Source organism: Arachis stenosperma, chromosome 6 (genome assembly GCF_014773155.1).
Source record: "Arachis stenosperma cultivar V10309 chromosome 6, arast.V10309.gnm1.PFL2, whole genome shotgun sequence".
NCBI lineage: Eukaryota > Viridiplantae > Streptophyta > Magnoliopsida > Fabales > Fabaceae > Arachis > Arachis stenosperma.
The window spans coordinates 47,492,621-47,504,157 of NC_080382.1; the positions used below are offsets into that span (position 1 = coordinate 47,492,621).

General features: G+C 36.6%; 1 protein-coding gene across 1 annotated transcript in view; it reads left to right on the forward strand.

Annotated features, from left to right (window-relative positions):
* The window catches only part of LOC130935968 (cytochrome P450 76A2-like), a 37,323-nt gene extending 26,108 nt beyond the window's left edge, over positions 1-11,215 (forward strand). The window contains exon 2 of the mRNA XM_057865913.1: positions 10,287-11,215. Within this exon, the coding sequence (XP_057721896.1) occupies positions 10,287-10,913 (627 nt within the window). The 3' untranslated portion in view covers positions 10,914-11,215. The remainder of the gene's footprint in view (positions 1-10,286) is intronic.
* Positions 11,216-11,537: the final 322 nt, after the last annotated feature.

Below are 11,537 nucleotides of genomic sequence, written 5' to 3' on the forward strand. Positions count from 1 at the left end.
TGCTGTGTTCTTAGAAAAGAAAATGAGCTTTAGCTCATTTATATGCTGGGCTGGTTGGCCCACGGGCCCGGTTTGGGTTCGGTCCAACCAGTCCAATTTTGGGACAAATTTTGCGAAATTGGTATCGAAATTCTCGATTTAAAGAGCTCTATCCTATTTTGATATTAGTTTTGTATTTTTAATTTTCCTAATTAAAATTCAATTTATTTACTAATTATTTACCGATTTTAGCGGGGTTTACCGTGACAGATTGAGAGAGGGAATAGCGGCGTTGTTGGGAGAGAGGTAGTTATAGCTATATTAGGGTTACAGAGATGAGAAGAGTGAGTGATGTCAAAGTGTTTAAGAGAATAGGGTTTTCAAATATCAATATATCAGTATATATAATAGGGTAGGAAATTGGTATGCTTTTAAAAAGTGACAAAAATAAAAACAAAATAGTCACGCCTCAAAAGCGTACCTATTGATTTCTTTAAGCCACTCTTTTGAAGCGTAGCAATAAAAAGCATGGCGACAGCATTTTAAAAATGTCACCATAACGTAAATCTATAGGCATGCTTTAATAGCGTGCCTGTTGCTCTCTACAGATGGGTGGCAAAAAAAAGAATGACAAAATCTCTAATCAATCGCCACCCTTATAAAAGCATGGCCATTGACCCCTTTCGACATGCTTTTAAAGTATGGCAAAAGAAATGTGGTCAAATCTCTAATCGATTGCCACCCTCATAAAAGGGTGGACATAGACCCCTTTTGGCCACGCTTTAAGAGCGTGGCAAGAAAAAAGTGTATCGACATACCTTTTTTCTTGTAGTGGGAGTTCGCATGTAGGATTGCTTTGAATTTGGAAAAAAAATGAAAATTGAACCGAATAAATTTTAATTGGTTGGAGTTGGTTTGTGTTTTGAGGGTTATCTTAATTAAATTGTATTTGGACCTAGATGTGAAGTCCAGGTTTCTTTGGTGACAACATTCAACTTATACTAGTGTCGAGGTACCACCGTCCGAGTTCCTCGTGAAGGAGGCAAGGGTAGTATCTGTAAGGAACTCTGATGTCTAAGTTAGCAAATGTTCAAAGTAGGTTTTTTGGTAGATTGGGTTCCAATTATAGTTGAGTATGTCAGTATATTTATAGTAGAAAAGATAACCACCTTTTAGAGTAGTTCCACCTTGAATGGTGGATCGCCGTTCCCTTTTTCTTGGGAAGTTGTTTAGATCTTCCTTCTATATGGGTAGGAGATATCTTAGAAGTTAGTTGCTTATTCAAATATGTAAGGCTGAATTCTTGAATTGTTGTCATTGCGCCCGACCTTTATAAGGTCGGGTAGGAGTAGATGACGCCACTTTCGTTGGATGGGTTTTTATTACTTTTAGACCTGGTTTTATTTTGGGCAAGGGTATGAACAGATGCCCTATTTAAACCCAGACTTTTATAAGGTCGGACTCGAGCATTTGTAGATTTAGCCTCCCATGTCTGGTATACTGCCTTTGGTAGGTCAAATACTTGTCGTGTTTTTGAAAAAATTTTGAAATGTTATGTCCCTTGATGGTATGGCATACGTTACTTTTGTAGTTGCCTTGGGAACCGTGCATGTCATTAACAAGGGCATGTGGATTTACTCTTTTGCCCCTTGTGTCTTATAAATACCTAAAATATTTCTCTTTCTCTTTTTTTCAATTCTTCTTCTGAAATGTTTACCCATTTTCTTTCTTTCAAAAATTTATTAAACTTCATTTCCGCATCCGTTCTTGAATTCAAAGTTTTTTTCCATCTTAAATAAAAAGGATTTTGTCTTTGTCTTTGGAGTGAAATGTTTGTGTCTTTGTTGTTCAAGCACTTTTTTTTATTCCCATTCCTTCGAGGTTAGATTTTCTTATCTTTTTTAATTTCTGTCTCTGTTTTCTTGTTCTCTGAGTGGTGTTGTTGCTTTATTTATTGGAGATGTTTTGAAAAAAAATTACTTCTTTTTTTTGTTGAATTTGGACTTTTGATTGTTACCGTGAGTCTTGAGTGTGGGGTTTTTATTGTATTACCCCCAAATGGTGTCAACTTAGCTATTGAAGGTGGCACCATTTCTGTTTCTGATAATATGATTGTAGTTGTTGGGTGTGTGAGATGGTATTACATGTTTATTGGGTGTGTGGGATGTTATACGTGTTTGTTGGTAAAACAAATAGCTCTTTCTTCACCCACCTAATCCCGAGCCGAAGTCTAAAAAATAGAAGACCACCGACTCAGGGAGTGTCTATGAGCAGGGCTTTGATGCGGTGGCTTGGACTAAAAATTACATCCTTCCAAATAGTTCTATTAGTATGGACGATGTTTTTATGAAGAGCCACCTTCAAATACTTGCCCGAGGTGGAATTTGGGTGGCTAGGGTGTGTGCTTCATTATTCAAGGAGTTAGAGAAGAATTTCCTTGGTGCCACCCAGCATGCTTTGGCTGACCTTCAAGTTGTGGTGGCGTCCTTAAGGGAAACAATCAGAATTGGAGGACGAGAAGGAGTCACTTTTTTCCGACCTTGGAAAATCTTGGGAAAGAGTAAAACTGGTGGAAGCTACCATAGCCATAGCGAAGGACTTAAAAAAGAAGGCTGAGGAGAGTTATACCAGAATCTCCAGGGAGAAGCTTGACTTAGTAGATGAGTCGCCAACTCCAGGGAGAAATATGCTGAGGTTGAGAAGACCATAGTCAAAGGTGTGGACGAGATGGTGGAAAATCTAAAGGCTCAGTTCTAGGTTGTTGCTCCCAAGGCAGACCTCTCCCTTATTTGTTCTGATAACATTGTGGTTGATGGAAAGATTGTTCCTTTACTTCAAGACGATGAAGACACTCTCGTACCCGACTCGAAGACCTCAAAAGTTCGAGTTGAGGAAGCCTCTCTGAGCTTTCCAACACGGATGAAAGATGAGCCAATCTTTTCTCATATTAAAACTCTTTCGACCTCTTCCATGTAACCCGAAGATATTTCTAACATGACTTTGAACGAGCAAATTCCTCCTCCTTAGTCTTTACTTTCTAGGTATTTGGATGACCTGGCCTATGGGTCTTTTAATGAACAATTATTTTGTATTAGTTGTAGCTTAAACAACTTTTATTCTGTTGTTTTAAAAAATTTCTTTTCACTATTCTGATAGTGGCTTTTTGCCTGAATAATTGCAGTGTTAATCATCTTTTATTAGTTGGTACAGTTGTTAGCTCTTTGTTACTCAGTATAAATTTCCATTAAGTCGCTTTGATAACTTTTGATGTTGTTTTCGCTAAGTTGGGAAAGATGTCGGTGAAGTAGGTCGGTCATTTCTGGACCTTTCATATGTAAATATTGTTTTCCCTCAAAAGTTTGCATTCTGTCTTTAAGTAGTTGGGCTTATCAAGTTCCTCTTACATTTCATTTTAGGTCTAACTCTTTTAAGGCCGGACCATGAACTGCTTACATAACTTTTTACACTAATTTGTACATCGTCCCTTCATTTTGTCATCCACTCAGATCAGGCAATAATTTTCACGATTTTTCGAGCTTATATTAACTCGTTTGGATGGAAATTTTGGTAGAAAAACTATTGTTATTAATAAAAGAAAAAGATTTACATAAGTCCTCTTGATATTAAGGATTTTTCTTTTTACCCTTAGCCCTTTCTATGGTGCCTCGTTAAAACCACCTTCAGAAAAATCTTTTTTGGGAGAAAACCATGAAGTCGGAAAAAAAAGTATATCAGGGAGCAAGGTGCACTTTCTAACTGTAGTACCTCTTTAACTTACATGCATGCCACAACCTTGGGAGCTCGTTCCCTTTTAGGTTAGACACTTTATAGTGACCTTTTTCCTAAGACTCCAATAACTTTATAAGGTCCTTTCTAGTTTGCAGCCAACTTTTCCTCATCCGACTCCTGAACTCCGATGTCGTTTCGGATTAGTATGAGGTCATTTGTGGCAAAATTTCTTCTAATGACTTTCTTGTTGTACCTCAAGGCTATCCTTTGCTTCAATACTTCCTCTTTTATCTGAGCTTGTTCTCGAACTTCTAGGAGAATATTGAGTTTTTCCTTTTGTATTTGGACATTTATCACTTCATTATAGAATCTAATCCTTGGAGATTCCTCAGTGATTTCTACAAGAATCACGACTTCTATGCCGTAAGCAAGTCGAAAAGGTGATTCTCCAATTGCTGAGTGGAGAGTTGTCCAATATGCCCACAAGACTTATGGGAGCTCGTTACCCATGCTCCATTAGCTTGGGGGTGTTCTACCGACATGAACTGGTGCTTCTAAAGATTAAGTCAGTGAACTGAGTTCTATTATTCGTGGTAATAGAGTGTGGGACTCCAAATCGGGTAAGAATGTTCTTGTAAGGAAAAATTTAACTTCTTTGAGCTATGATGGTTGCCAAGAGTTATACTTCAATCCACTTGATGAAATAATCAATCCCAATTATGAAGTACTTTACCTGTTCGGATGCTTGTGAAAATGGATGAAAAGGTGAAGACCTCATTTTTCAAATGGCCAAGATGAGGTGACACTGATTAGTTCCTCTATAGATGCTGCATGGAAGTTATCATACTTTTGATAAGGCGGACATTTTTTGACGAAGTCGGACGCCTCCCTTTGCATAGTCGGCCAAAAGAAGCCAGCTTGGATCACTTTTTTAGCTAGTGATCTTGCTCCTAAGTGATTTCCACATATGTCATTATGAACTTCTTCTAAGACCATGTTACTCTTGAAGGTCGGGACACACTTCAATAGAGGTGTAGACATTCCTCTTTTGTAGAGAACATTATAGACCAGGTTATAGTTTTGTGCTTCTTTTATGAGCCTCCTTGTTTCCTGTTCTTCTCCAAGAATGATATCAAATTTAAGATATTCGATTATGATGGCCATCCATCCTAGGGTTTGGTTGGATATGGTCATTATGCCCGACTTGTCATCTTCCTTTAATATTGATGGTGTGTAGAGAGTTTCCTAGTTCAGGCTTCTATTGTTGCCCCCTGGATTGGTGCTGGCCAGTTTGGAGAAGGGGTTAGCTCGTATATTGGATTCCCGGGCTACATATCTGACCTCTATCTTCGAGAATTGAACTAAATATTCTTGTGCTTCTTCCAAGTATTTCTTCATATTGAGATCTTTAGCCTTCCACCCGAGTTCCTTATTTACTCTCCAAAATCACTCCTACTCCAGTTTTAGCTTTTTTGGATGATCCATCTACATATAGATTCTAGGTAGTAGGACTTCCCTGGGCTTTAGTGTATTTGGCCACAAAGTCGGCTAGATACTGGGTTTTGATTATTGTCCGAGTTTCATACCTTAAGTTAAACTCAGATAGTTTTATGACCCATCGTAGCATCCTTCCTACAATGTCTGTCGTTTGTAAGATATGCTTCATGGGTTGGTTAGTTTGGACTTTTATAGTATGAGCTTGAAAATAAGGTCGGAGCCTTCTGGAAGGGATGATAAGGGCATATGCAAACTTCTCTATCTTTTGATAGTTTAGTTCTACCCCCTACAGTGCTTTGCTAACAAAGTAGATAGGTTGTTGTCTGTGTTCGTTTTCTCAAACTAACGCTGAGGCTATAGCCCGGCTTGCAACTGCTAGGTAGAGAATGAGCTCCTCCCCTAGAACAGGTCGGATAAGGATTAGAGGTTGGCTCAAACAGTATTTATTTACATTAAAATGACAGTGTTTATGTGGTTTATTCAAAACAATATGAATATTATTTAAAAGTTAGTTAAATTTCTTTTGCAAATATTTTTTATTAGCAAAATGTAAGAATAAATCTTAGTGCTTTTACTAATAAACAATTACAATAAAATGTAGGATCTACTTGATTGAAGAGTATATAAATTTAAAATTATAAGATTTCTAAATATATGATTTAGTAATAATTTTATTTGAAACTAATTAAAGTCTATTTTATAAGTTATTTGAGAAATAACTTTTATTAAAAAATTTTAAAATACTAAACATTTGAAATCATTTGTTTATATTATTCATTATTTCATAGTTAGATTTTTGACATCTTTGGTTATGTTCTACATAATTTGATGTCAATCCTTGTGCTATCAAAATAATCATCATGTAGGGTGTTTTCTCATATTTTATGTAATTTTTTTTCTTTTTTTCCCACCTTTTGTTAAAGATATCGTTAAAAATATAACCCTTACTAAACATGTAATACCCTACTAGACAGAGCTTTACGCTTGAACCGTAAAATAGAGGTGGTGTGGTATTATGACCTCTAAAATAAAATATATGCATAATAGTAGTTGAAAGAATTTAATAATTGAGGAGTCTTGAAGAAAAGTTTAAGTAAAATCATTAAAAGAAAAGCGCAATGCTCACATAACAGAAATTTGCGTACGAAGAAAAGTAAATGCACATATATATAACAAGAGCGGAATGTCAAAAGATATAGAATGTCAAGCTCCGTGCTCAACCTGTGAAGCTAAGGCCAGCCGGAGAATATCATATATAAATATACATCCCAAAAGTACTCAAAATACATAACATAAACTCCTAGTTCTCCGTCAAGCCTATAAGAGGTACAAAAGTGAAACATACACAAAGGAGAGTCTAAACATAAATAGCTATATATATATATATATATATATATATATATATATATATATATATATATATATATATATATCAAAATACATCAGCCCGACTTCGCCTATAAAAGAAACTCTATACGCCTAGTAAGGTGCCTCTCGACCTATACCTGAAAACAATAACATATGTATGGAATGAGAACCAAGGGTTCTCAGCATGGTAATGGTGGCAACATACATAATATATAAGGCCTCAGAAAAGTCAGAGGTGATTCTAGAACTCTGACACTCAGATAAGTTATCTAAGGCCCTTAGGTTCTAACCAAATCCTAACTTAACCCCTCATTTTTCACTTTCCTCTAACCCTCCAAGCTCCAGTGGAATAACTCTTGTCATTCCTCTGCCAGTCAGAGGATATCTCAATTGCATAGACATATAATACATGCAAGAAAAACACAAATAGATTACAGTTATACCAAACAGAACATATAATAGTTAAGTATAGATTATCAAGTAAGAAAACCCAAGTAATGCAAACTCAAACAAAACAGACAAATGCACTTGATGTATGCCCGCCCTATGGCTGATGAGTCTCATTTGTCGGTTATATAGTCAAACCCGACATGTCTGGTAGCTAACCCTAGACAATCCCTCCGTGCACGCATCCCTAATAGTCTATGCATAAATTTACAATCAATTATCAAAATCAACTCATTGGAACTATTTCTGGGGAGTTAAAGTGTCCGGCCACAACTTGCGACATAGGGTCAACGGAGTATCGAGTCTCAACTTGGAGAAAGTGGTGGCAAGCCAATGCATTTACCCAAGGAAACTCATATCTTAGATAAAAAAAAGTGCACAAGCCAAGTCATTATTCGAGTTCAATTATTCTTTTTCATCTTAGCCATTATTCATCACATATTTAGTGTTTCAACACTTCTCAATCATAATTCACCACTTCACAAACTTTCTTCACTTCCAAGTTACCTCTCTTTCAAGGTTCACCCACTTTACTGTGATTAAAACTAAGTTTTAGGATATTAGAGAGTCAAAATAGAGGTTTAGAGGTTAGAGAATACGCTAAAGTTCATAAAAATGCATTTTCCCAAAAATAAAGGATCTCACATACGTGAGATCTGTCCGCGTACGCGAGTACACTGGACAGAAGCGAATGGTCACATACGCATGCCATGTCTCGCATTTGCGGGGGTCTAATACGCTCGTGTACCTGAGTTCCCCAAGATAGTGGCAAATTCTCACATACGCAGCCATATGTCCACGTATGCGGGCCCTGTATTTTCTCAAAAACCTGTTACAAATCTGCAGAAACACTTTTACACACCAAACTTCTGACATGATAACTTTTTCATTGGAAAATATTTTTAGTCCATTCTTCAAACAACGAAAACTTCATGGACCAAATTTTCATATGAATCAAGTTTGGTGAAGTTTGAGGGTCCGGAAGCCGAGTTATAGCCCGCCAAAGTTTGATAAAAAATTGGATTTCTCATCAAAATCACAAACCTCCATTTTTTACAATTTTCCATTTCAAAACCAAAGTTTCAAGTTCCAACTCAAACCAACCATATCCAAAACATGCATAAACACTCTTCATTTATTCCACAATATGTCAATACACAAAATTCGTACTCTTCTCCCAACAATCCAAAATCAAGAAACATAATTCATCAATATATCAACAATTATAGTTCAAATTCATTCTCAAGCTAACTCAACATTGTTAATCAAGATTACTAAACATTAACATAATTGTACATTCCAACTTATCCTATGATAATCTAACCTAAGTTTTCACAGAACATTATATATTACCTACAAGAAACCAAAACCATACCTTGGCCGATTTCTCCCTAAGCCTGGAATGCCACAAATACCACCATTCCACTAATGTCCCAAACACCAAAATGCACACCAACAGCAAGTCTGCTTCCATGGCCTACCATCAAGCTTCCATTACAACCATTTTGATCCCAACACATATAATCTAAACCAATACAAATTAATATCACACAAAATCAACTAAGTTAGCTTGATCCTAAACACCAAAACATCACAATTTTAATAACAAATGTCCAATTTTTTTAAATTTAGGGGAAGGAGAGGCTGAGAATGAATTTGAGTTTCCATACCACAACGTTTGGTGGGTTTTGTAGAGTTCGACGCAGTGATCATGTGGCCGCAAACAATGTGGCGATCAGAGCTCTGGATTGGAAGTTATATGAGATTGAATGGAAGGTAGGGTTTGGTTTCACAAGTTCTTCTCCCTCTTGTGTATTTTAGCGGGCATGCATATAAAGAAGGGGAAGGGAGGCTGAGTTCACTAAGTGTGGATTGGATTGGTTTGGGCCTTGGGTCCAACGTGGGCCCAATTCAACCAATTTGGCCCGTTGGCTCGGTTTTGGGCCAAAACCTTTAAAATTAGTGTTAAATTCATATTTTTAATATTTCTACCCCGTTGGATTAATAAAATTTAGTTTCATAATTTTTTGATTAATAATTAATTTATTAACTAATTATTCACTAATTATGCGGAGTTTACAAAACAGATCCGAATTAGATCTGATTTTCATTGGACAACCCGAATCCACACACAAGCACAGATAGAAATGTCATCTTCTTTCTTGTTCAGTGACGATTCATGGTATCCGTTGCTGCCTTCTATTTTTACTGCTAAGACCGCCATCGATGACCACCACAATGACAGATAAAATACCTTGGCAAGATGCCACGCATCCCGAGTCATCGCTGATGATCTTTGAATCGAAAATCTTCAACGCTAAAACACTACCACATTCTAACTCTTCATCATTCCTAGGAAACTCATCTTGAATCTATCCTAAGTCACTGCTTGGACTATTTCTCCAACTAGAGTGCCGCTTCCCTACAGAATTCCAATGACTACGAAGCTTTTTCAAAAGATAAGTTTCTTCTGCCACCAAATCCCCATCAGATGGATGTGCCCCGATCACCGCCTTTCATGGTTTCACATTAACACCCCTTTTTTGGGCTAATAATGGTTCATTTTTCATGTTTTTGTCGCCCCACTCGATAGTCCTCACTATAAGACTCTATTTTTTGCATTCACTTTCTAGTCTTGTCCTCATGGTAATAATGAATTAGTTAAGCACCAATCACCAATGTGATTCTCCCCACTAAGTAGACAAACTTTCCTTTAAAATTTATTTGCCATGTGTGTCACACATCTACTGGTAGGTTAATCTCTTACCATCCTTAGCCACCATTCTTTATGCCACCATTAAACTGATCAATTTGTTATAATGTTGGTTAAAATTGACACCTAGAGCATCTCCAATGCATAATTTTAATTTCATTTTATGGTCCTACAAAGTGCCACATAAGTATTTGTGGGACCATATATCATAAAATTTGATTTGAAACTCAATGTGAAATTTGTCATTCCAATGCGTAGTCTCATTTTACTAACAACAATACAATAACGTTACAATGTTCATTTAATAAGAATTTAATAAAGTATTCAAGTAGCATTATTTTACTGATCTTTCTTTAAAATGATACGGTATCTCCTTTCTGATACCAATATCATTTCAGAATTGGTATCCAAACTAAATTTTAAATAATTTCAATTACAGTAAAAGTAAAAAGTGATACCCAAAATTGATTTCATTGGAGTTGCTTTTTTAATGTTATTATAGCTTAGTTGTCTAGCATTATTCATAAAATTATTATTTCAAATTAAAATGTAGGAAATATTCATGGCCGGATCAGAAACTACAAGCAGCACGATAGAGTGGGCACTCACAGAGCTTCTGTGCAACTGCAACTGCTTAATGAAGGTAAAATCCGAGCTCAACAGAGTGGTTGGAACCGCAAGGGAACTCGAAGAGAGTGACATAGAAAATCTCCCATACCTTCAAGCTGTGGTGAAAGAAACACTTCGCTTGCACCCTCCCATTCCTTTGCTTGTTCCTCGAAGGGCTATTCAAGACACAATGTTCATAGGATACTACATACCAAAAGACACACAGGTCTTCGTGAATGCGTGGGCCATTGGAAGGGACCCAGATGTGTGGAAAGACCCTTTGACCTTCAAGCCCGAGAGGTTTATTTTTTGTGATGGTGGGTCAAAAGTAGATTATAAAGGTCAACACTATGAGTTCATTCCATTTGGTGCTGGGAGGAGGATGTGCGCGGGGGTCCCACTGGCCCACAAGGTCCTCCACTTGGTGCTGGGGTCACTGCTACATTGCTTTGATTGGGAGCTTGATAGCCATGTCACGCCATCAACTATGGATATGAGGGATAAATTGGGAATTACAATGAGGAAGCTTGAGCCCTTGCTTGCAGTGCCGAAGCTTGTTGCTCCATCGTGAGTCTCAAGGTTAATTCATCAAGACGTCAACTGCATTTCGTATGGGTTAATCTATTATATGTATGTCTTGTCACTTTCTTTGGTGTTGTTGGGTAGCAAAATATTTATGTCATCTTCACCCTTTTAATGTATTATGTATGTGGTTTGATATGTTGGTATCTATGTTAAAAAAGACATGCTATGTGTTCATCATTTCAATTCATGCATGAACACATCAAAATGGAGAATTTGGATGGAATGAAAACTAATTGTATGAATTTTATTGGGATAGAAAGTAACTGTCAATATTCTGTCTAGCTTTCATTTAAACATTGAGAGCTTATGAATTATGATTTATGAGGTATTATGCAAAAGTAGTGAAATATTTATCATCTTCACCCTTTTAATGTATTATATACGTGGTTTGATATGTTGGTATCTATGTTAAAAAGAAGCATTGTATGTGTTCATCATTTCAATTCATGCATGAATGATACAGATTTTACAACCACAAACTACCGATAAGTGCTCCAGGTCATATCAAGTAAGAGTCAATCGATTAAGTAAACAATAGTTATCAATTATTCTAGTCAGACAGTCAAAATTTAGGGTTTTTAGAAAGATTTGACATTAACAATCGATGTGG